Source organism: Sorex fumeus, unplaced genomic scaffold (assembly GCF_029834395.1).
Source record: "Sorex fumeus unplaced genomic scaffold, SorFum_2.1 ptg000054l, whole genome shotgun sequence".
Taxonomy (NCBI): domain Eukaryota; kingdom Metazoa; phylum Chordata; class Mammalia; order Eulipotyphla; family Soricidae; genus Sorex; species Sorex fumeus.
Window position 1 is genome coordinate 43,004,100 of NW_026606111.1, and position 25,313 is coordinate 43,029,412.

The 25,313-nt window shown below is 34.7% G+C and overlaps 1 protein-coding gene across 2 annotated transcripts in view; it reads left to right on the top strand.

The window, feature by feature from the left end:
- Positions 1-25,313, top strand: part of NKAIN2 (sodium/potassium transporting ATPase interacting 2) — an 838,713-nt gene that overhangs the window by 581,994 nt on the left and 231,406 nt on the right. For both annotated transcript variants that reach the window (XM_056125230.1, XM_056125231.1), the window contains exon 3: positions 3,099-3,179. In XM_056125230.1, coding sequence (XP_055981205.1) covers positions 3,099-3,179 — 81 coding nt within the window. The remainder of the gene's footprint in view (positions 1-3,098; positions 3,180-25,313) is intronic.

Sequence of the window (25,313 nt, forward strand, 5' to 3'; positions counted from 1 at the left end):
TTGCATAAATTAATGTGAAAGTATATTCAATATCCTAAGGACATAAAAATTAGACTTGTTGCTATATTATTTAAACTAGATGTGATAATAACATAATGATCATAATAAAATGAAAACATGTAGTAAGATCTCAAACATTGATGACCTTCAGACATAATGTCAATCCATCTTCTATAAACCGTGTGCATTGTGATAATTACTTTGATAGTTTTACATTTGATGAATCTAAAGTTCAGTGGAACATGTGTGCCTTGAATGAAACAGGCATATAGGGAGTAGCAGCCATAGGTTAATTCCTAATTTATTAACCTACGTATGCAATTTTTTTTGTATGTGACCTCTTATTTTATGTAATTTTATGAAATTACTAATTGGGTAACTAAATATTGTTTTACTACTGAACTTCTAACCAGATGAATTAGCTATATATTTAAACATGCACAGAAATGTAAATCACTAAAAGAATGAATTGTCTAGATTAAAGATGAAAATTTTAAAGAAAAATTTGGACATTCCAAAATTTTATTGTACATTTTATATGCAATATTGAAGTAATGACAATCCCATACATTGTGATAAATGCAGGCATGTCACCTTTCAATAAATTTAAAAGATACTTTCATTTGAGAAAAAGCCATAATTTTTATTTTGATTTTATGCATCACATCATGCTATATTCAGGGCTTACTCCTGACTCTGCTGTAAGAGATCAATCCTGCAGGTCTTGGTGGACCTTCTAGGGCGCTGTGGATTGGATGCAGGTAAATCACATGCAAGGCAAGCAGCCTGTGTACTCCAGTCTTGGATTGTTTTTTTTAATACTCATTCAATTGTGTCCTTACAAATTCTCAAAACATTTAATATTTGCTATACAGTTTGTTTCTTTGGCTTTTGCCAAATATTTACTTACCTGGAATTTTTGATTTTTAATTCTAAATATGGTTATTTAGCTCTCCATTATAAATAAGACAGGATATATATATATATGAAATATATATGTGAAATATATACATATATATATATTTCATAGGGCTGGAGCAATAGCACAGCGGGTAGGGCATTTGCCTTGCACATGGCCTATCCAGCTGATCCAGGTTAGTTTCCTCCGGCTCTCTCGAAGAGCCTGGCAAGCTACCGAGAATATCTCACCCACGCGGAAAAGCCTGGCAAGCTACCCGTGACATATTCGATACGCCAAACACAGTAACAAGTGTCACAATGGAGATCTTGGAAGTGTTTTAATGTTTGCCAGACTACCTTGAAGTCAGACTTAGAAGTTCATTGTATTTCCAAAAGTAAAATATAAATCTTATCAAATGACAGTAAGTAGTTTTCTTTCTTTCCTTTATTTATTATAGATTCCATAAAAAATTTCATATCTTCATTTTTTCTTGCTTATATCACCCCTATTCTTACCCTCCTACCCCTATGTACATTGGTAAAATGCCTAGGCCAGTTTGCTTTATTTATTATGGCAGAAACTTCATCTCTTTAGCTAAGTTTTGAGGTGCTGCTCTTTCTCTGGTTAGGTTACATAATTCTTCCTTCTTTCTTGTACTCAGACTATATAACCTTTCATTCCTCTTCTCTAATTATCTTTCTTTCTTTTTTTTCTTTTTACTGAATCACTGCTAGATACAGTTACAAAGCTATCATGTTTGAGTCTTGGCCATACAATGATCAGATACCCATCCCTTCACCAGTGTACATTTTCTACCACCAAAATCCCCAGTAATACCCCTCCATCAAAACCCTTCACCTGCCTGTGTGGCAGACAATTCCATAATACTCTCTCTCCCTACTTTGATTACATTCAATATTTCAACACCAGTCCCGCCATTATTATTCGGAATTTTCCTGCTGCCACTCAAACCTGCCGAAAAGGCAATGCTAGACAATTTATTTTGTGTTGCTTGTTATGAATAGCATACGATGTCCTGGAATTCTAAAATTTTAGATAATTAGAACCTGGAGAGATCTCTGCAGTGAGCTGCTCAGTTCCGAGATGCTTTTGTGTGTCATTGGATCACAGCCACTAAGGAGCTTAAGTAGTAGCTGGAAACAATTTGTGGGCATCATCTCAAGTTCCCATGAGACAGAGGGATGAGAAGGGCGAGCCCGTCTCTCATCCTGAGACCTGGCATTTGCCACTACTGCTGCCATGTACCTGGGCTTCTAGTTGGGTTCTGGAAGATGGTTGCTGCCGGATTTCCTAGGGGCCAGGCAGAGGGACAGAACCTGCTCCAATCTGGTGTAGCCTGGTGAAATCGACCCAGTGCAAAGTCCAGAGGCATCTCTGCAGTGAGCTGCTCGGTTCTGAGATTCTTTTGTGTGTCACTAATTATCTTTCTTATCTGTCTCCCTCATTTGACCTGAATTCAGGGAGAATTTATCATTGCCCTTTGTATCCTCAGTATTTCTCTAGCATGTTACTTTCTAAATGCTAAATAGATTCTAGTGGAGTAAAGAATCAGAACTATGACTTTATATAAAAAAAATCCATCATCAGTGAAGAAGACACACTAAATAGGCAACAGAATAAAATTAAAGATAATAACTAGATGGTCACTGTAATGGAAGATTGTGAGAGGATAAAATAAGAATGTGCCTTGGGAAATAGAAAGCTGATTAGATGGGACAGAGAGGAACATGAGGGTTGATTGGAAGACGATTCTAATTACATTGGAGAAAGGTTATATATTATCAGACATGGGGTTAATTTTACTAAAAAAGAGATAGGAATTATTTTTGATGGGCTCTATTTGATATATCTGATGGAGTATCCATTTTATCTAGATGTCTAGAAACCACAGTCATTCCTCTTAAAATAGAAATCTGAATAACTATTCTTCTGTCTAAGAACTAAAACTTCATTCTTAAGTAGGTTTGAGATACAATGCTATGATTCCATAGATATGAGATAATATAACAGAGAGAGTATCAAATCTCTTTGGTTTTTAGGAGAAGCAATGTCTGTTATATTCGATTTACTTTAAGATTGGAGTTTCAAAAATACATATTCTGTTGAAATCTTATTAAATGTTGCAAAATTAATTATAGTTTTTGCTTTATTTTGTTTTGTTTTTGCTTCTTTACAGTATGCTGTCTGGCTAGTCCTCTGGGTTACATGGAATGTGTTTGTTATCTGCTTCTATTTGGAGGCTGGGGACCTCTCAAAGGTAATTTACATCTGATTTGCCTGAGTCATCAGTAATGTATTAACAAGACTCTTCCTAAGTAAGATTGAGCCTGTTGTCATTTAGATGCTCCTCATATGAAGGTAAATTGAAAGGCGTCCTCATTTATAGCACTGCAATTTTATCCTCAAATATATGCTAAGTTTGTCAGAAAATGAAGTTTTATTTTTTTAAGGGTAAGTAGTGTGAAGTATTAATATAAGGTCACTATTTTCATTTTTAAAAATTGACTAATGAGGAGACAGCAATGTTGTTCAACAGTGGAAAATTTACTTGTATGGTTTGCTCATCACTGAAAACAAGAGATTGACAGATGGAGATTGCTGAAGTAGCTTATGTGTGTTTTTGGAGACAAAATCTTGAAGATTTATAAAATCAAATTAGTTTGTCTATTATTTTGCAAAGGATTATTCTTATTGAAACTAAATCCTATGCCATAGTTCAAATAATTTAAGGGTTCAAATTCAATAAAATTTGGGCCTGAGTGATAGTACAGTGTGTAGAGCATTTGCCTTCTATGCGACCAACCTGGGTTCGATTCCTGGCATCCCATATGGTTCCCCAAGCACCGTCAGGAGTAATTCCTGAGTTTAAAGCCAGGAGTAACCCCAGAGCATTGCTGGGTGTAACCCACAAAGCTAAAATAACTAAATAAATAAATTGAATAAAATTCTTACTAGAGGGGATATGATTTGTTACATAAATGAATACAATTAGAATTTTATTTAGACGGTAGAAAAATACAAATAATTCATTTTTCCATATAGTTTAAGTTGTTTTATACTGCTTTTGTGTGAGTGAATAAGTGATAATTGAGTGAATGTTTCCATTGCTGTTTTCTTTCTAATGTGAATGCCTTTCCTATTTAAGTGATACAGTTTGTAAACCACTAAAACCAGAATTTTAATTGTTAGAATGCAATTAAAACCAAATATGTCAAATGAAATAAGCCATTTAGTAGGAGCAAATCTTGCTTGAGTTACTTGAGTTGCAAACCACTTCTTCATGTTAACTTTAAAAAGACAGATTTTAAGTGTTCCTTTTCTTATCCTTTACTAGAGCAGAAAGACTGTACAAAATATTTTTAAAACCCAGAGACAATAACCTGTTTTAAAAGGCTAAAAGAGTTTGAAAATTCACTAGGAATTACTTTTGCTGGACAATATATTCTGTTGGGAGGGGAGAGCAGATTTTGATATAACATTTACAAGCTAGTGTATGGGAAATTAAAAAATAATATGAGCAATTTAAAGAATATTATTTAACTGTGATGCACGACTTTATATCAAGAATAAATAATCTCACCTTCTTTTTTCAATCGTAAATGGGGAAGGATAAAATAAGAAAGTGACATTTTTGTCAGAGATAGAATCAGTTAGGAACTTCTTTTACAATCAAGTTTTGGACTAAAACCTTACTGAAAAGTCAGCCCTAGTGAATGGCATGCTGTGATTCTTGTAGGGCACCATCCTTCACAATTTTGGCACCAGACAGTGCTTCCCTAAAGATGCCAAGACCAGTAAAAATAAATGGTTCAGGTGATTCCAGGAAGGATACACAGAGGATTTCTTCTAAAATTTAATTTGTCTTTGTGACAAAAATAAATACACACTACTCAATGGCTTGGATTCTTTAGTTTACACATCTTTGTTATTTCGTTATCCACATTCTTGAAAGAAATTCCATAGTAGGATAAATTGATGACATTTTCAGTTTTATATAATCATGTTAAAAAATGGAAGGTCTGGGGACAGTGCTGTGGAAAGGATGAAACGGAATCCAAGAGGAGAATTAGGCTGATATGGGGTATGTTGAAAAATGGCTCTCCTGGGTGGATCTCACAAGCCTATCAAGGTGCTAATGAAGATTGCACCAGCCAAGGTTTTCTGGTGGGTTTATATTGACGCAAAGGAGGCCTGGGGCAGGGACTGGTTTGCTAGCACCATAGTAGTCGATGGTCCTTTGTTGTGGGTTCCAGGGATTCAAGAGATGAAAATTCCCAGGGCTGAGGCAGAACTGCTTGTGGATATTTCTAAGTATTCTTTGAGCTGACTCAAAGAAGGGAGGAATTCAGAAACAATGTTTAACTGATATGAGCTAACAGATCAAAGAGTTTAATATGTGAGAGATTTGAGTCAATCTGGCTGCACAAATGTACTATAACTGTGTGCACCATCCCTGTGGTGACTATAGGCATAAAATAAAGCTTGATCTCATTCATGGTCTTGAGCATGAATATTTAAATCGTAAGTGGTGGGGACATTCTCAAACATAATAGTTTAGGAAAGTTGCAAATAACTAATAATTTTTCTGATGTACACAGACAGGCAATGTGCATACCTTGGAAATGAAGCAGTTAGTGTTTGCTTTTCCTATTACAAATCAAACCTAGGTTCTGCAGAGAGCATGAAAATTTAATAATAATTTCCTTTTAACATATAATCTAAAGAAAAGCAAGGCAAATTTTATACTTGTTTGTACTGAATTCCTTTTCCTACTCAAAGTGTTTGAGAAAGGTCTATTTATACCATTAAATTTTTCAGTTTCTGCAACTGCCTAACATTCTTCAAATCATAATGTGCCAGAAAGAGTCAATGGTGATTAAAAATGTACAGATATATGATAACAAAAAATAGACTGAAGAAAATGCTGATAATACTTAGATTATGAATGATGAGGCATTTATTTTGTAACTTATCCCCATCCTTACCAAGCCACTTTACCCCAAATCTTTGACCACATGAATGGGCAATTTTGCCTGAGATTGAGGGACCAATGAGGCTAAAGAGCAAGGGAGTCATTTAGTGGGGAAGTCATTTATCTCTATCATTTGTCTCTATAAAACATGTACATTAATGGTGCCCCCATAGTAACTACTGTTCAAAAATTATTTTTGTAAAATCTTAAGCCATGAAAGCAAATTTTAAGTACCTCTTAGATTTTAGAATGCTGTCTCTAATTTTCCTCAGCTAAGTTAATTACTTTGAAAGGAGATCTCTATGTCCTTTAGTAATTTTTAAATTTAAAGAATACAATATTTAAAAGGAAAACATGTAATGTGATTATTTATCTCTTAACTTAATGAACTGGGAAGTAATATTCATGAAATAATTTTAATAGCTACATAAAGGGAAAATTAGTGGTTTGGGGGGTTGTTATATTTGGTGTGAATTGGGGTATTAAATTGTTCTTTATTTATAGTTAGGCTTATTTATACAGTATATAGTTCAGAGTCTTTTTAGGTTGAAATATAGTCTAACACTTTTCTTTATATGGCTATTTTGGGATTTCAACTATTACTTTCATAATACATATAACACCATTTGTGAATGATAAACTGATCTTTAATAAAGAAACAATAAACTTTCAAAGCATATGGTAATAATCAAAGGATTCATATTTGTTTCATATTTGAAACAATGCAAATTATTTCTATTTAACCCTTTGAGAGAAGGGATATGGGTACAAATCTCACAGCCTTTGGCATATTATCAGAAATGTAGCTAGGTAAACATGACCAGAAGCTATTAATTATACTTTGTGATATGCATGCTTTAGGAATGTTTGTCTTTTATACAACTTTGACAATACTGTTAAAAGTATTCACATATTATTACTTTTGATATTGCTTCTCAGAACTAGATATGAATATCCATAAAAATGTATATAAAAATCATGTAAAATGTGTCCCATTTATGCTTGGAGAATAAACTTGAACTCTTTAGAATATGAGACAACGAGAAGATAAAACCTGTCACGCACTATAGACAATAGGGAACAAATCCCTAAAAGCAAAAGCAAGAGCTTTGTGGAATAATGTACTAGTGCAACAGTCTCAGTTTTATTCCACCTATAAAAAATGAATTATTCATTTGAAAATGTACCTGATATTTGAAAACTTGTACTCAATGAAATAAATTCAGATAATCAAAATATGTTTTTATGATTTTATATGGGAAAAAGTAACACTATTAAGAAACCAGATAGAATCATTTCATTTTGTTAATGCTATTCTTCAATATATAAACAGATATACACAATTCGTAATACATAAGTGATACCTCTGATAATTTAAGACTAATAGATCCAATAATATATTAAAAAACACCAAGATCTTTGATATAACCATTGTGTTTTTATTGAATCACTATGAGATACAGTTATAAAGCTTTCATTATAGAGTTTCAGTCATACAATGATCAGACCCCATCCCTCCACCAGTGCACATTTTCCTCCACTACTGTCTCCTATATCCCTCCCTCTTGCGACCCCTACCTCATGCTGCCCCCTGCCTCTGTGGCTGACAATTTCATTCTTTCTCTCTACTTATGGGGCTGGAGCGATAGCACAGCGGGTAGGGTGTTCGCCTTACAAGCGGCCAACATGGCCGACCCGAGTTCGATTCCTCCGCCCCTCTTGGAGAGCCCGGCAAGCTACCGAGAGTATTCGATATGCCAGACACAGTAACAACAAAGTCTCCAATGGAGACGTTACTGGGCCCGCTCGAGCAAATCGACGATCAACGGGAGGGCCTTTACCTTTTACCTTTACCTCTCTACTTTGGGGGATTATGGTTTGCAATACTGAGAGGCCAGCGTATTTGGTCCTTTATCTACTTTTATCACACATCTCCCATCCTGAGCAATCCCTCCAATCATCATTGACTTAGTGACCCCTTCTCCACCCCAGCTGCCTTCTCTACCAACTCATGAGGCAGGCTTTCAACCATGGAGCATCCTTCCTGGCCCTTATCTCTACTGTTCTCGGGTGTTAGTTTCATATTATGTTATTGTATATTCCACAAATGAGTGCAGTCATTCTATGTCTATCCTGATAGATTCACTTTTGCTTCGCTTCTCTTACTGCAAAATTTGTATAGTCTCAAAAAATTATAGTTACCTTTTACTAATTGGAAAAATTCTTACTCTCAATCAAGTTAATTTTATGATAAAGAATAAAATGCCCTAAATATTGCAATAATTAAATGTAATTTCTTCAAATTTATAAATGAATCAACTGATGATAATTTAATAGAAATGTCACTTTCTCCATTTTAGTACATTTAACTTACTTAAGTTCTTTATGCTTACATTTATTATTTCCTTTTAATATAAGTAAAGTATAGGGCATTGCTCCAAATGCTTACAACTTCTATATTCTCTCACTTGAAAATGGTGGTCGCTGTTATAATTAAACCTTGTTACCATGTCTGTATCTACCTGATTTATATCTTCATTTCTGGTTTTATAGCTGAGGTCATGAGCAACCTGCTAATGTTTGCTAAGAGCCACATCTTCAGCTTTCAGTCAGTGTCATGTCAATTACATCATCACCTTAAATTTAACATGTCCAAAAGAACTTATCATTGGTCTCTGAAGATTTTAACTTCCTAAATTCACTTTGCAGAGAAGATGGTAAAATTTATTTTTGACAATGAAAGAAAGAGGAAATAAAAATTTTTGGAAAGAACGCAGGATCCATAGATATATGTGTCAACTTTATATGGGAAAATAAAAATGTATATTATTATTTATATTATGCATGTGCTACAGTTTGATCCTCCACAAGTTAAAAAGAGTAGAGATCTTGGTACTGAAGTAATGGTTCTCTGGGGAGATAATACTCCCCAATGATAGTTTTTCTGAAAATATTGATATTTGATTATTCTGAGTGGGTCAAGAGGCTAAATATTCAGACTTAAATAGAAGACTTTGTGGGGGGACTATAAATCAGCATAAAGTAAGAGGAATGTGTTGAACACAAAGATCAATTTTCTGTTAGACATTTGGTAAATCCCATATAAGGCTGAAAATACCAAAAAAAAAAAAATAAGTGAAAAAATTGACAGCCTCTGCAAAATGGAAATTAAAGCTTGGAGAAGGGTTCTAGATAATAAACTATAATTGCTCCTTAGCAATGTGTTTGGGTCTGATGTACATGGGCAAAGATACATAAATATTTTTGTTCATTGGATATTAACAATGCATGAAGATCTGTAAATAAATATGAAAAATTATTTTTATATTTTTGTTTTTATGTCTATTGTTCGTAATGCACATAACTTCTATAGTATTTTGTGTCATATAAAATAATACTGATAATATTTACTAAAACAGATGATTCTCCTTGTGAGCATTACATATATGGCTAGAGAGATAGCTCAATGTTCTTGAACTCATTATTTGCATGCAGGAGAGGGTGACCCCCAGAACCACATCATCAACCAAGTACCTCCACGAAGTGGTCTTGGTGCACTGAACTTGGATTAGCCCCTTAGCACCACGAGTGTGGCACACCAAAAATAGTAACAAGAAAGGCCAGAGCCTTTTGCCTTTTATGCAGACAAACCCGCTGGCACTTCACATGTTCCCTTGAATACTACCAGTAGAGGTCACTAAGTGCAGAGCCAGGAGTTAACCCTAGGTGTGAACCCCTATCCCTACATATACGCATAAAAAAAGCACAGAAAGCAACACAAACTAGAGTACTGATGCAGTATAATATTGGTACATTTCAACACAGTAAATGTTTTCTTTTTCTCTAGTAAAAGTGATTGATGATTATTCCTAAATATCTTTATTTTATTAAATCATTAGCATATACCCTACACAAAATATGTGCTATTAAACTATTTACGTTATCAGTAATGTTTTTTGTCAATAGAAGAATATTAATTAAGAGAGAAGCAAATAGGGTAGATTTTCAAGGTCATGGGTTAAGGTTTAGTGCTACTAATTTTTCCACGTTCAAGGATCAAGTTGGAGATGAAAAATCTGTGGAGAGAGAGCTATGGACAGAATACACGTATGCTACCCTTAAACAGAGATAACATCCAGGTTTAATTCTGTACAAACTTAATTCAAAAATGATGATCACGTTATCTGTATAATTGAAATATAAGTGAAAGGAAAAGCATCTCAGGGGAAAGATATTAATATCCTATGACTTGTATAGTTTATTTATACACATGGTACCGGGTAATTAAAATTCATACATATGCTAAAATAGGGAACTTTATTACAGGAAGTGAAAAAATAATTGAGACAGATGACTATGATATTATTAATATCTGATTGGGTTTTAAAGATAGTATATTAAAATCATATGAATATAACATATTGAAAGATTAAAAATTTTCCTTCAGAGTGTTAATATGTATATAAGTAAATGAAAGTGTCAGACTAAAACTATAATGTTTAAATTTAGAATTTCTCTACTATTTATAATGGAAAGATTAGAAGGTTGGGTCATTACAAACTGAAGTACGTAAAGAAGTTAGAAACAAATAGGAAATAGTAAAATCACAAAAAATAATGTTAAAAACATGTAAGTCTTGGCTAATGTTTCAGTGTCAAATAACTGTATTCCCAGAAGGAGAGGAGAAATTAAACGGAACAGGAGCTATATCTGAAATTCTAATGAAATGATTTATGAAAAATTATTGAAAATATCAGCCTAAGATTGCAAGACTTCTGTATTTCAAGTAGTTTTGTACCAGTTAAGCCATATCCAACTATAGGTAAGAGACCTGTTGAGAATCATAATCTAAAAGAAATTTTGTATAGCCTCCGAAAATAAAGCACCCATTTTCATCAGAGGAAGAGTCTTAAAGACTGACCAATTAAGCTTCCAAAAGAAACAATAAATGTAGGAAACAATAGAGAGCCAGAAAGTTAGAACAACAGCTGGGTATTTGAGTTGTGTGCTGATGATCCAAGTTTGCTCTTGAGCACTACAGGAGAGATTCATAGCACTGAGTCAGGAGTAAGCCCTGGATACCACTAGGTGTTAGCCCAAAGTAAAAAATAAATTAATAAACAAAGTGTTCTATTATTAATTTATATTTTTGAGCGACCTCAGTGGAATTCAGAGACTTCTCATTGCACAGTTCTCAGGGATCACTGGCAGAGATGCAGAGAGTACCACGTGTGTTGGGGATCAAAACCAGAATTCTCACATGAAAGCATGCATTCCTGCCTTTGGAATCATTTGACCTCTATTAAAAGCAGAAGTGTTTAATGTTTATGCATTGAAAAATACATATAACAAAAAGTAAGATAAAGGATTTTTAGTAAAAGAATTTTAAGGAACTCTACTACCAGGAAGCATGCACAGATATAAATACTAGCAAGTTCTTTAGGCTTAAGACAAAAGAAAAAGTTTAAATAAGAGAATAAAATTTCAGAAAAAGTAAAGATAATATAAAGGATAAATGTGTAATGAATTCAAGATGATTAATAATAATGGTATTTCAATTTTTGTAAAACTGAAAATGTGTGACAATAATAGCACACTTTATAGAAAGGAGTCAAAGTGTTATAACTTTCTAACATCATGAAAATTATAAAATGATATTTCATGTGATAATATTTCAAGAATTAATTTTTCTGGAAGAATAACCAAAATAAAATACAGCTAGGTTTGAGGGGAAAATAGAAATACGATTTTTACCCAGATGAGAGAAAGAAAGCCAGCAAGAAGATTTTTTGTATACTTAATCCCAAGTTCGTCAGTAACTAATCCATTGTAAGTGAGATAGGTATCCAAATTAAAATATTTTGAGGGTCAGGAATGTGACTTAGGGACAAAGCACTTGCTGTGCATGTGAGAAACTGAGTTTAATTCTTGGTCTGGCAAACAAACTACAATCAAAATATGTTGTCAGTTTGGATAAAAACACAAAACTAAACCATATTCTGTTAATATGAGAATCACTTTAATAAAAAGATTTTAAATTTAAAAGCTAAGGGGGTTATCTCTTAGCATAGAGCAATGAGTATTATCTGAGTATCCCTTAGCATAGAGCAATGACTATGTTCTGAGTACTATATATATATATATATAAATATATGCAGATACACATATGTAACAACAACATCAAACTAAAAAGAAGCTGCTAAAATCTCAGGGCTGGAAGGAATAGCGATGTTACTGGTTCCTGCCTGAGTAATTCGAAGACCAACCAGATCAAAGGGATGACAGTTATACAGTGATACATATGCAAATGTCTATATATATTTGGGGTGATTTTATATATGTATGTGTATGTTTAAATATATGTATATATCTATATATGTATATATATTTAAAAGTTTATAACATGTTATTCTCATGAGGACATATATATATATATATATATATATATATATATATATATATTCCCTAAGTCTTAGGGCATTATTCAGTATTATTTCTGTCACATGATTTGCAGATTTCAAGCTTGCAAAATACTGATAAAAGGTTTTCCCAGAGATCAGTAAGAACAACCAGCCTAAAGGCAGAATAGTCTCCAGATGTTGATTTAGTTTCCTTTGAGTCTCTCCCTGTTGTTTACAAAGTTCTCTCTTGTAGCCTCAGAATGCTGAATCAGCTGCTTTCCACAGTTTCCCAAATCTGCTGTTCACTTCAAGGTTATACCTGGCTTCACAGCTCCCATTCCTCCAGCTTTGTTTTTTTCTAGGTTAAGATCTTTTATTGGTCTTACTTGATTTCTTTAAATCCATCATTGAGGCTATGTGCGATTTTCCCACCCAACCTTTTTTTTTTTTAAATAAAATTTAACTTGCTCACATAAAAGGTAAAAGGTAAAGGCCCTCCCGTTGATCGTCGATTGTTCACATAAATCAAAAGTTTTGCTTTCAAATCTTTTATTTCTAAATTTTTGAGAGTTTCTTTGGAAACTGAAAAACCAAGCATTTTTTCATCCTACTTTTCTTTAGTAATAAAGCAATTTTCTCGAAGTACTAAAGAATTAACTGACTCACTAAGCAAAGTTTACAGAGGTTAAGTATAAAAATATAAAAACATTGAGATTAAAATTTCATAATATTATACTGCTAGAAATAAAAACAACATGGATCCAAGCATTGCCATCTGTCTTGTCTCCAAAGCCTATTTATAGAAATCATTCTAGTATATCAATTTTGATGATATGCTAAAAACAGCTATGCTTTTTATAGGCTTATTGTTCACAAAGTCACGTAAAAGTACAAGAATGTTTGCCTTTGGGGCCAATGACTTTAAAATGAAAAATTTTTGAACTCATGGGGGGAAAAAAAAAGCTAAGCAGTGTACTTTCTTTGAAACCTTGGAATAATCAGTCTACAATAGAATAATCTCCTACTAAATGTGGCCTCAGATTCTTACATAGTCGTGGAACTTACTTGAGAATTAGATCCAATTCAGCATGGCTTACCCTGGCCTTCCTGTGTTCTCAGTCTGTGAAAACCTTGCAACATCAGTCGCTTCGCTGGAAACCATCATCCTAACATGACCCCTGGAACTCATTTAGAAACCTAATTGGGATTGACAGTTGCCAAATTAGCTTTGGAGGGCAGAATGTCAATCTTTTTGTTTTCAGATTCAATACTCAGTGACAATTGATGTGTTGATGAACTGTGGGAAATTATATAAAAATACAACTCAAGGGATATTGAATAGTGAAATAAATCAATTTTTTCTGCTTCTAGCATCCAGAATTATTTGGCCTGAAAGAGCAAACAAGTAACTATTTTCTATGCATTCCATATGGTAGCAAACTTACTCTATTGTGTTCTGTACTTAAAATTTACATTGAAAATGCAGTTGAACCTTTTGTTTAGTAGCTTAGTACACAATAGGTAACCAGGGAGCAATGTTCAGTAAATACTGTTATTAGATGTAAAGCAACGCAAGGAAAATGGGACTATTTAAATCTCTTTCCTCATTGTGAATTACATAAAGAAATTTTTAAATATTTAGGTTGTTTTAAGTTGCAATATAGAACAGAATGTATTAGTCTCTTCCTTGTCTTTAAAGTTTATTTCCAGCATTTAATAAAGAAAAATGTGTATATAGCCTGATATAACCAGAAAAGCACCTTTAAAGGGTAAAAAGATAATGATGATTCACTAATAAACAGCCATTCATAGAATATAATTAGTTTTTCCCCCTTCATTAGCACATGTAACCAGCTAGAGGAATGAGCCTAATGGTAATTGTAGGACTCCAGGGTTTTCAGACTACTAGATAGTGTAATATATAAAACTAAAGTAATTAGGAAGTATTTAAAGAAATGTCATCTTTCCCAGTGTAAAAACTGGTGTTCTGTATGAAAATAGCAGCATTGATACCATAGGGATACTTTGTTCTTTTTCCACCCTGACAGAAAAATCTCTAGTGACAGGTCCTGGAGTCTTTTATTTGAATCACAAGTGAGAATGAGTTTGATGCTCTCAATTAGTCCCAAGAGAGGAGCCAATATCACACAATTTGGCACACTCTGCAATTGCTCCTGAAGAAATCTCCACTAGCCAGGCAGTAAGGGAGAAGAGCTTTGACCTTGGGAGCTACGCCCTACACCCAGCATTCATCCAAAAGTTTGAACAACGGATGCACAAGAGCTTTTGCACTTTACTTTTATAGCACTCAAATTAATCCATTAAGCATTTTTCTGCATCCAGACCCCCCACTACTTACTTCTTAATGCATTTATATACTTTGTTAACTGCGGCATCATAGTGAGCAGCATAATGAGTTTAATTCTTCTTGTCTTTTTGCTTCCTGTGTCCTCCTTAATGGGGATGGGACGGGGGAATTTTGCCAGCTAGTCAAATAATTAATACCTTTGCCTATGTTTTGTCTAGGTTTTCCTCAAATATATAAAGCAGGAACACAGTTTTGAAAATAAAGAACATGATGTTATCCATTCAAAATGATGGCAATAAATATATAGTACAAAAATGAAGAATTAACTGTTTATGAAATAGTGAGCAGAGAAAAATAGAGAAAATATCCTTTATGATAATCTAATCATTTACTAAGAATTTAAATGATCACAGCTTTATGGATTTATTTTAGAAAAATTTAAAAAATATTTTATAAATGTAATTTATAAGGGCCATAACATTTTCTAGGTTTAGATTACTTTGGGGTTGTATGCATTTTATTTCTGAATATGACAACAGTCTCGCTAATTGCAACAGGTGATGTGATCCTCTTTGGAAAACATTATCAAACAATCAAGCTCAAGTGAAACAAAAATCTTTGTGTTTTTCTGGAAAAATATAGAAATAATAAATAGAGAAATATAAAGTTTGAAAAAGAGGCAAATCAAAGAATTGAATATTCACAAAATAGGAGAAACTTGAATAAGTTGGATGATAAATGCCTTAATACAATATAAAGCCCTTGTGATAAAATAATGTAATCAAACATGCAAAATATTATTCATGTAAGACATTTGGCTTCACAATTTTGTATTCTCAGAAGCAATTTTTTAATTGAAAACATTATTCAAAGATATTTTTGGCTAAATTTCAAGTTATATTCCATCTAAATGTGTAAAAAGCAAGAACAGCTGACAAAGATGGTACTGCAGGTAGCACAGACAGGCAGACTGCCTGTGACATCTATTGATCTCCAAGGTCCATTCCAGCTGCCTTTATTATTCCTGATGCTGCCCACTCAGTTGACAAGATTGCCCTTCCCAGACAGAGGAAAGCCAGACTGTCAGTCACACTGGAATTGCTGCCGTCAGGATATTTAAGAATTTTTTTGTGTGGGTTATCTTAATTGATATGCCAACTGCCTTAATAGAGAAAAAAGAAATTTATTTCAAGCTGAAATGTTCTTTATGGTAGAATCTATTTATGATTTAGGAAAATGTTTTGAAAACATATGTTAATTTGAGTAAAAACAAATTGCTCTAGGTAGTGAATTTATGTTAACTTTCTTGTGTCTTTTTAGAATATATTTTTGTGTCAGAATCATCTAAAACACTGATAAATCTTACTCATCATTATTTAATTTTTTTCAATTTTTGTTGTCTTATCAATGTGTTTCACCAAAACTAACTAGATTTGTTAGAAATATGTGCTTTCCATTTTATTTTGAATTATTTTAAATTTAATTTGATTCCATTTTTTATTGAGAACATTAGTTTACATGACTATTTGTGTTTATTCATGTACAATTTCTTGTTTCTTCAAAGGTAGTTTGCTATCACTGTACAACTACTAAAATATCACTCCAACAGAGTCAGTGGGATCCCCCAACGTGCCATCTGTGTCTTTGATTTCTTCTCCCCACTTTAATTCTATTTTCTACTTATAAAATTTTACCAAATCAGATGCAGATCCAGACTAAAAAAAAAAAAGAGCAGCGTAAAATGATAGTAGTTGTTTTATATTTTAAGGCAGTATGATTATTGTTAGTTCATGTAAAGATGTGGTTGATACCATCTTCTTAAGTAAGACTACTGGATTCAGAATTAAAAGGGGAAAAGGTGTTTCTCAAATAACATAAATTCCCATTCAAAACTAATGCCCTTACAGACAAAAATATGACATTGAGGCCTCCATTGTGAATCACATTGCTTTTTCACCTCATCTGTCAACATTAGTTATCTTCCAGAGTTTGATAGAAACCATTCTAACTGATGTAAGATAATATCCCATTATTGTTTTGATTTGTACTTCCATACTACTAAGTTATGATGAACACTTTGTCATTTACCTATTAGCTATCAGTACATCTTCTTTAGGAAAGGGTATCTGAGATCACCTTTGGAGGTGTTCCTCTCCCATTTTTGAGAGGGGATATTGGATTTATTGTCATTGATATTTGTGAGTATTTTATTAATTTTGAGTATTAGTACTTTATCGGATATGTTTCTGTATAGACATTTTTCATCCATTAAGGTTTTTTTTAACTTGAGATTCTTTTTTACTAATCATAAACTTTTTAAACATTTATTTATTGTTTTAATTTTCTTTGCCTCTGTGGTCAGTTCTTAAAGACACCTCTGAGGTTTGTTGCCTAAAAAGCTCTGCCTATGTTTTATTCATTGTTTTTTATGGATTCTGGTCTAATCTCAAGGTCTTTAATTAACTTTGAAATAACTATTGGTGGAAATGTCATCTGGCTTTACCTCTGAGGAAAGTATATGGAGATTTCTCCAGAAAGTAAGAATGAAACTTTCACATGACATAGAGATACCATTCATTGGCAAATAACCCCCAAACGCAAAATTATTACTTCAAGGGAGTACGTACACAATTATATTCATTTCAGTGCTCAGTATAATAGCCAGTATGTGGATAAAAAACAAAATGTCAAACAATAGATTAATGAGTGAAAAAGTTTTAGCAGATATATACAATGTAATATTATGCAGCTATAAGAAAGGTTGAAATCATGCAACTTATAATTACCTGGATATAACTAGAAGGAATTGTGCTAAATACAGTTAGGCATAAGGAAAGGTACAGATGTATTATACACTCTCTCATATGTAGGTTTTAGGATACATAGTAAAAGAGCAACATATTTTCAAATGCACAGAATGTCAAATGCAATGAAGTTGGTCCACAAAACCGAGTTCAGTTCAGGGGAGAGTTTGAATGGAGGGGCTTTTTGAACATCAGTGAAGGGAATTGGCTACTCTGGTGGTGGGTGTGGTGTTAGAATGATATATCTATGTGACTATCATTAGCAATATTGTAAATCACAGTACCTCAGTAAAAGTAAAGGAGGGGTGGGGGAAAGAAACACACTGAGCGATTTTGAAATGTCTAAACTAGCGCTACCTTTAAATATTACCTAGAACTGAATTTCCAGGTTGTTTTTATTCTTTGTTTCATGAATCCCTAAAAGAAATAAAATCAATATGTGCTTATCTGTAAGTAATCTGTAATCAGACATCCCAGTAAGTTAAGGATGAATATAGAATAGAAGGAGAGTATCTCAGTTAGGTAGCAAAAAAAGGCATAGAAAGGATGAAAAGTTGTTTAGATTCAAAGCATTTTGTGGGGGAAGAGACTGCTGAAGAAGTTAAATTTCTGATCCCTTAATTGTATTCTAATTGTATTTATTTAATTATTTATGTATTGTTTACTTGTTAACATTTTATTTATTTTGTAATTAATCACTGTGAGATACAGTTACACACTTACACACTTTCGTGATTATGTTTCAGTCATACAATGATCTAGTACCTATCCCTCCACCAGTGCCCATGCTCCACCACCAATGTTCCCTGTATCCCTTCTGCCACCCAACCCATCCCTCTCAGCCTCTATGGCAGGCCCCTGTGGTCCTTTCTCCACTTTTTCGTAAAACTTCATTTTAGCTGAATACTCAGACACAAAAAAACTTACAAAACAATCTCTTTTGATGCAAATATAATGAAATGTGATTTGGAAAATAATTGGTAAAGTTATTGTAATGGTATGGAATCAATAGATTTTACAATAAAGAGCGTAAGTTGTTTTTGATCTATTACTTATTTTTAAAGTTTGAATAATGCAAAATGTTTTTATTAAAAAATGAGTAAATGCTAAGTAGACAGAACCCCATACCACAAAATGCATTAGTGTATTAAAAGATTGCCTTAAATATCTCCTACAAAGAATTAGCTCTAAATGTATGCGCTATATATTTTCCAAAAGAAAAATTTAATTTGATCACTATCTTTAAATCTAAAAGTTTTTCCTCTTTATTAAATAAGAGGGTATATGACAGGAATACATTTTCTCATATCAGTACACTTGATGAAGCTTACCTCATATTTAGATGCCTCACATCTAGCTCTGTTTTCCCAACCTGATGCAAAACAGAATAATGTGGTGCTCCTTAAAAGCAAGTTAAAATCATTTTTCTAATATTGGAAAATATGATTTATATTATTTTGATTTTAGTGCTTTATGGGAAAATAAAAATGCATGCTGCTAATGATGTTTGTTTTTTTATCTAGAAGTGTCCTAATTTATAAAGAAGATGCATGTTGCCTTTCAGGTTGATCTTCTTTCTGGTTGCAGTAGACTACGTTTCTCTATAAATTAGCTTCTTGATCTAAAGATTTGCTCACTGAAATAATTTTGGTATTGTCAGGATGATGGATTCTTGAAAAACATTTATGTTATATTGTCCATTTAATATATACTAAAAATAAAAGTTCCGGATCTGTAGAGCCAGAACTTTGTTGATTCAGCAAAAAATTAGATATCATGCTTCATATGTGAAGACATAGAATTATAGAAAAGGCAGGTGTCATTCAACTGCAGTCCAGTCTTTGACATTGAATACCTTAGAAAGAATTCCAGAAATGTTCTGGTCTTGTTATTATTATTCTATTATTCTGGAATCCTTCCTTTTCTCTCCTTTCTTTTTTCTCTCTTTCAGTAAATATTTTTGAATATCAACTAGGTACCATGTAACTAAGTGTCAGGATAATGGTCAAGCCAGAACTCGGTTTACCTGATGCATGAAGATATAGCACTGTCCACCCGTTGTCCATCGATTTGCTTGAGTGGGCCCAGTAACGTCTCCATTTGTTCCTGTGACATGCTAGTGTAATCCGATGACATATTGGGGGCTCCTTCAGGGACAGGGGAATGAGGACCATCATTGTTACTGTTTTTGGCATATGGAATATGCCACGGGGAGCTTGCCAGTCTCTGCCATGTGGGCAGGATACTCTCGGTAGCTTGCTGGGCTCTCCAAGAGGGATAGAGGCTTTTGGGGCAGCTTCTAATCACCTTTTACAGGTGTTCTCAGTCAGGCATATATGTGGGCATGATACTCTCAGTAGCCTGCCGGGTTCTCTGAGAGCGAGAATTAGAGAATAAGAGGTCATGTGGCCGCGAATGCAGCTGCGTGCTCTGGGAGCTTGGTTGTATAGTCTCTGGATCCTGGCTTTTGATGGGATTACACGGCAGTTAGTGGGTGTAACTATCTAGATACTGGAAGATGGGGGATCTGGGTGAAGGAGGCCCAGTCCTGATCTCATCAAGCTTGGAGATCTCAGCCCTGGGTCCTGCACACCTGGGTTCCTCTGCTAGTTCTTCATGCATGAGGCTCATCAAAGTGTGTGGAGAGTGGTCTCAGCATGACTTTGTCTGGGTCCCAGAAGTCTTCAGCTGCCAGGGCTCTGCTCAGGGCAGAGAGGGAAACTCAACCTGCCCTCCTCCAAGGGGCCCCGGTGAGGACAGCCAGGCACGGGGGCAGGAGACTCGGCCTTGTTCTCTTCCGGGAGCTTGGTTGTATAGTCTCTGGATCCTGGCTGTTGATATGGTTACACGGCAATTGGTGGGTGTAACAGTCTAGCTATTGAAAGGTGGGGGATCTGGGTGGAGATATATACATTTATATTTATGTATATATTGATATTTATATGTTTTTCATAGTTTTATATTTATATATGTTTATACATACACATATTTACATATGTATTTATTTATATGTTTGTATATATTTATATGTGTATATGTGTATAGTTATATATATGTGTATGTATATGTATATATATGCATTTGGATATTTATCATATATAGAGATGTATGCAAAGATATATTTATGCATATATCTGCATTATTACTATATATTATATATAGTGATAGACTGATATACATATGTATTTATGTATATTACGTACCTTCTTGCAACACTCTGGCACTCTTATGGAAGGATGGCCTGGGAATGGTATGGCAGCTACAGTTTGAATTATGGCGTTGTGGAGCTTGTAAGAGCTGTGCCAGTTTTGAAATTCGGTTTAGTTGCAGAAAAAACAGCAAAGAAACCTCTTCAAAGAGGAGTGTATACTGAACCGAAGAGAGGTCCTCGTTGAGTTGAGAGTGCTCTTTAGCCCCTTCTTAGGTAGGTGAACCTCTTTATGAATCCAGCTACAGCTTAGTGACTTTTCTTTTGCACAAATTACAGGACAGTGTGATGAAGTCCCATTAAGCCTGCCTGATGAGTAAACTGGAGAAGGCAGCTGGAATAGAGAAGGGATCACTAAGAAAATGATGGCTGGAGGAATCGGTCAGGATAGGATATGTGTGCAGAAAACAGATAAAGGACCAAATATGATAACCTCTCAGGGTCTGTGTTGCAAACCATAATGCCAAAAAGTAGAGAGAGATTATGGGGAATATTGTCTTCCATGCAGGCAGGGGGAGGGTGGGAAAGGTAGGGGGTATACTGGGGATATTGGTGGTGGGAAATGTGCACTGGTGGGGGGATGGGTGTTTGATCATTGTGTGATTGTAACCCAAACGTGAAAGCTTGTAACTATCTCACAGTGATTCAATAAAATTTTTTAAAAAATTACAGGACAGGAATATCTTGGTCAGTTTTGTAGAACTACACCTCAAGGTCAATTCTAAAGTATAGTGACTGAGATCCTGAGGTCTGCCTTTCAGCAAGCATGCTGGGTAGACACTGTGTTATAGGCAAAGTCGTACCTCAACTATGCCTTGTAGAAATTCATCATGTTCCTACAGGCCTTAAATTAAAAGCATATAACATCTTCCAATCATTATTTTTTATTATAGTTATTTATTTATTTATTTATTTTAATTAGTGAAACATCATGAGGTATAGTTGTAGACTTACAAATTTTTGTGCTTGGGTTTCAGTTATACAATGATCCAGTACCCATCCCTCCACCAGTGCCCACTCTCCATCATTTACATTTTTTAAAAATTTTTGTTAGTGAAACACCATGAGGTACAATTGTAGATTTACAAATTCTTGTGCTTGGGTTTCAATAGTACAATGATCAAACACCCATCATGCCACTGGCCAAGCAAGTGAAAACAGAGATAGATAAATGGGACTATCTTAAACTTAGAAGCTTCTGCACCTCAAAAGGAACAGTGACCAAAATACAAAGACAGTCTACAGAATGGGAAAGGATATTCGCCAAATACACGTCTGACAAGGGGTTGATATCAAGGATATACAAAGAACTGGTTGAACTCCACAAGAAGAAAACATCCAACCCCATAAAAAAATGGGGCAATGAAATGAACAGAAACTTTACAAAGAAGAAATCCGAATGACTAAAAGGCACATGAGAAAATGCTCTACATCATTAATCATCAGGGAGATGCAGATCAAAACAACAATGAGATATCATTTCACACCACAGAGACTGACCCACATCCAAAAGAACAAAAGCAATCAGTGCTGGCGTGGATGTGGCGAGAAAGGGACCCTCCTTAACTGCTAGGGGCAATGCCAACTGGTTCAGCCCTTCTGGAAAACAGTACGAACAATTCTCAGAAAAATTAGAAATCGAGCTCCCATTTGACCCAGCAATACCACTCCTGGGAATATATCCCAGGGAGGCAAAAAAATATAGTTGAAGTGACATCTGCACTTGTTTGTTCATTGCAGAACTCTTTACAATAGCCAGAATCTGGAAAAAACCTGAGTGCCCGAGAACAGATGACTGGTTCCAATCATTCTTTGCTGAATTCTGTTGGCCTAGGTTCAGATCACCCCTGAAACTTAACTCACTTCTTCCATTTTATTCTCTTTTATCTTATGTCTTCTCTTTCTGTCTTAAGAGTATTTTATGTCAAAGGCCCTTTCCTGACCACTGTGAAACATTGACTGGACTTAATGTTGTTTTACTCTGAAGAACTTTCTGGGATCTACAAATAGGACCTTGGGATAATAGTATTCTCCACATCTCAGTAGAGTTGGGCCTTTTTAAAAAATTTTTTTCTTATTTATTTATTTATTTATTTATTTAAAATTCTATTGAATCACCATAAGATAGTTACAAGCTTTCATGTTTGGGTTACAATCACACAATGATCAAACACCATCCCTCCACCAGTGCACATTCCCCACCACCAATATCCTGGTATAGCCCCCTTTCCCACCCTCCCGCTACCTCCATGGCAGACAATATTCCCCATAATCTCTCTCTATTTTGGGCATCACGGTTTGCAATACAGACACTGAGAGGTTATCATGTTTGGTCCTTTATCCACTTTCTGCACACATCTCCCATTCCAACAAATTTCTCCAGCCATCTTTTTCTTAGCCATCCCTTTTCTGTTCGACCTTCCTTCTCCCCTTTGCTCATGAGGCAGGATTCCAGCAATGAAGCAATCTATCTGTTGTGTGTATCTACTATCCTCAGGTGTCCACTTCATGTTATGTTGTTGGCAACTTCCTGGGGCTGTGCTTCTAACTAGACCCCCCCGAGAGTTGGGCTTTTGAGGCTACATATTCCATGTCATTTGCCTCCCAACTAAGTTTAGCACATGACAAGTACTCTTAAGATAGATATGGGCAAAAAAAAAAAAGAAGCAGAAGAAAGAGAAAAAGAAAATCCAGATATTTTCTTCCTTTCCCTTACTTCCAGCCATAATTACCATCTCTATTTTTGACTGAACATGCCCATCACCAACCCAAACTCCACCAAGCCCTACACCATAAGCACTGCTTCCACTGGCCTTGCCCATTCTACATTTGGGAATAGCTTTTTGCCACTAGACTCTGATTTTTTTCAGCATCCTAAGTTCAGTTTTTTAGTTCTTTCACCATGTGTAATGCCCTTATTTATGAAAGTAGTTTGTGATTGCTGAAGTGCAATGTGTTTTTCTAATTGGATCCTAACTGATAAGATTTTTATATGCAGTAAAGTTAATAGCACAACCGGTCTATATAGTAAAATGATAAATATTATTTGTTGGCTAGAAAAGTGTCTAGGAGTATGGAAGCCTAGATAAGATTTCAGAATAATACTATGTTTATAATTATCTCTATAATGCAAAGATAACTGTAACCAAAAGGAAAATTCTCATTGCCTTTTTAAATCCAACAAGAAGTTTGGTGTTAGCTCCGTAGTGTCACATACACATCAGGAAAGTCATTATAAAAGAACCGAGGTTAATTTTAAATACTGTAACTTCATTGTAAAATCCCATGATTCTCAACCAAAATAGCTTCACTTTTTGAATTTTAAAGAAATGAGAAATCTGTAAGAAAATATGAGCACTTTCACTGAGATTAACAGAGAAGAATAGACATAAACAGTTAATGGAAGATATTATTTATTTTCATTTTATATCACTGTCACTGTCACTGTCCTCCCGTTGTTCATCGATTTTCTTGAGCGGGCCCAGTTAACGTCTCCATCATGAGACTTTGTTGTTACTGTGTTTGGCAAATCGAATATGTCACAGGTGACTTGCCAGGCTTTGCTGTGCGGGCGAGATACTCTAGGTAACTTGTCAGGCTCCCATAGAAAATAACTTTAAATATTTTTACTATATGCATGTATTGATTTTCTAATAAATCGGTAGAAAAGAAACTGTGAGAACCCTGTTCCCTGCTGGTGTGGGGGTGGTTAGTATGAAAAGTAGTACAGAGACCATGTAGTTGTTGTTGTTCCTCGTGCCCCACTGATTCAGTGACAGAGCATTATTGTGGCTATAGCTCCTTTGTGAGAACCTGTTTCCTCTTTGTTCACCCACGTTTACAACACCCTGAAGAAGTAGCTGTGCCATCGTCATGCAACTGAAAGGATTTTTCATAAAATGCAACACATAGCAATGATATTAGAGAACCTTAGCAGCATGGCAATAAGATTACTTTCAATGGACTTTATTTACTGGCCCTTTATCTTACAACTAGATGTGAACCATGTCGTCTTCACTAATGGAATAGAAGTAGAAATTATTTGTGTTGTTTCAGGGAAAAGGATTTTTAAAAATCACGTTTCATGTCTGGCTTTCTTGACTGGCTGAATGTAGACTACGTGATGAGGCCCTGAACTAGAGAGCTAGCTCAGCTGGCTGGTATACATGCTTTGGAGACAGGCCCATGTATGGCATGAGTCCCCTGAATGCTTCTGGGAATGACCTCTGGGCATGGAGCCAGGAGTAGACTCTGAGCACCTCTGTGTGCAGCCTCAACAACAACAAAAGAATGAGCTCTTTGGGATAATAAGGAAGACACAGCTGAGAAATCTAGAAAGAGCCAGGGCCCTTGAATCATCTTATTGAGCAGTGGGTGGTACATGTTATTGAGCAGTGGGTGGTACTCAAGTGTTACTTGAGAACTTCAGGGGTGTGGAAATCAAAGCTATTTTCATAATAATCCTAAGGGGGGAAGTCAGTGATTCTAATGAATTTAATTTTGGTAGTATACAATGAAATATTTGAAAAATCTGAATAACTCAGTAAACCAATACCTTGTAAACGACTAGTGCAGGATGTTACAAATCGTCCAGGGGTAAAAGATATATACAACACATCAATGGAAGCTAACATAAAAGAATTTGGAAGTTCATTTATATGGTCAGATTCTACATTGTATTTAATTATTAAAAATTGT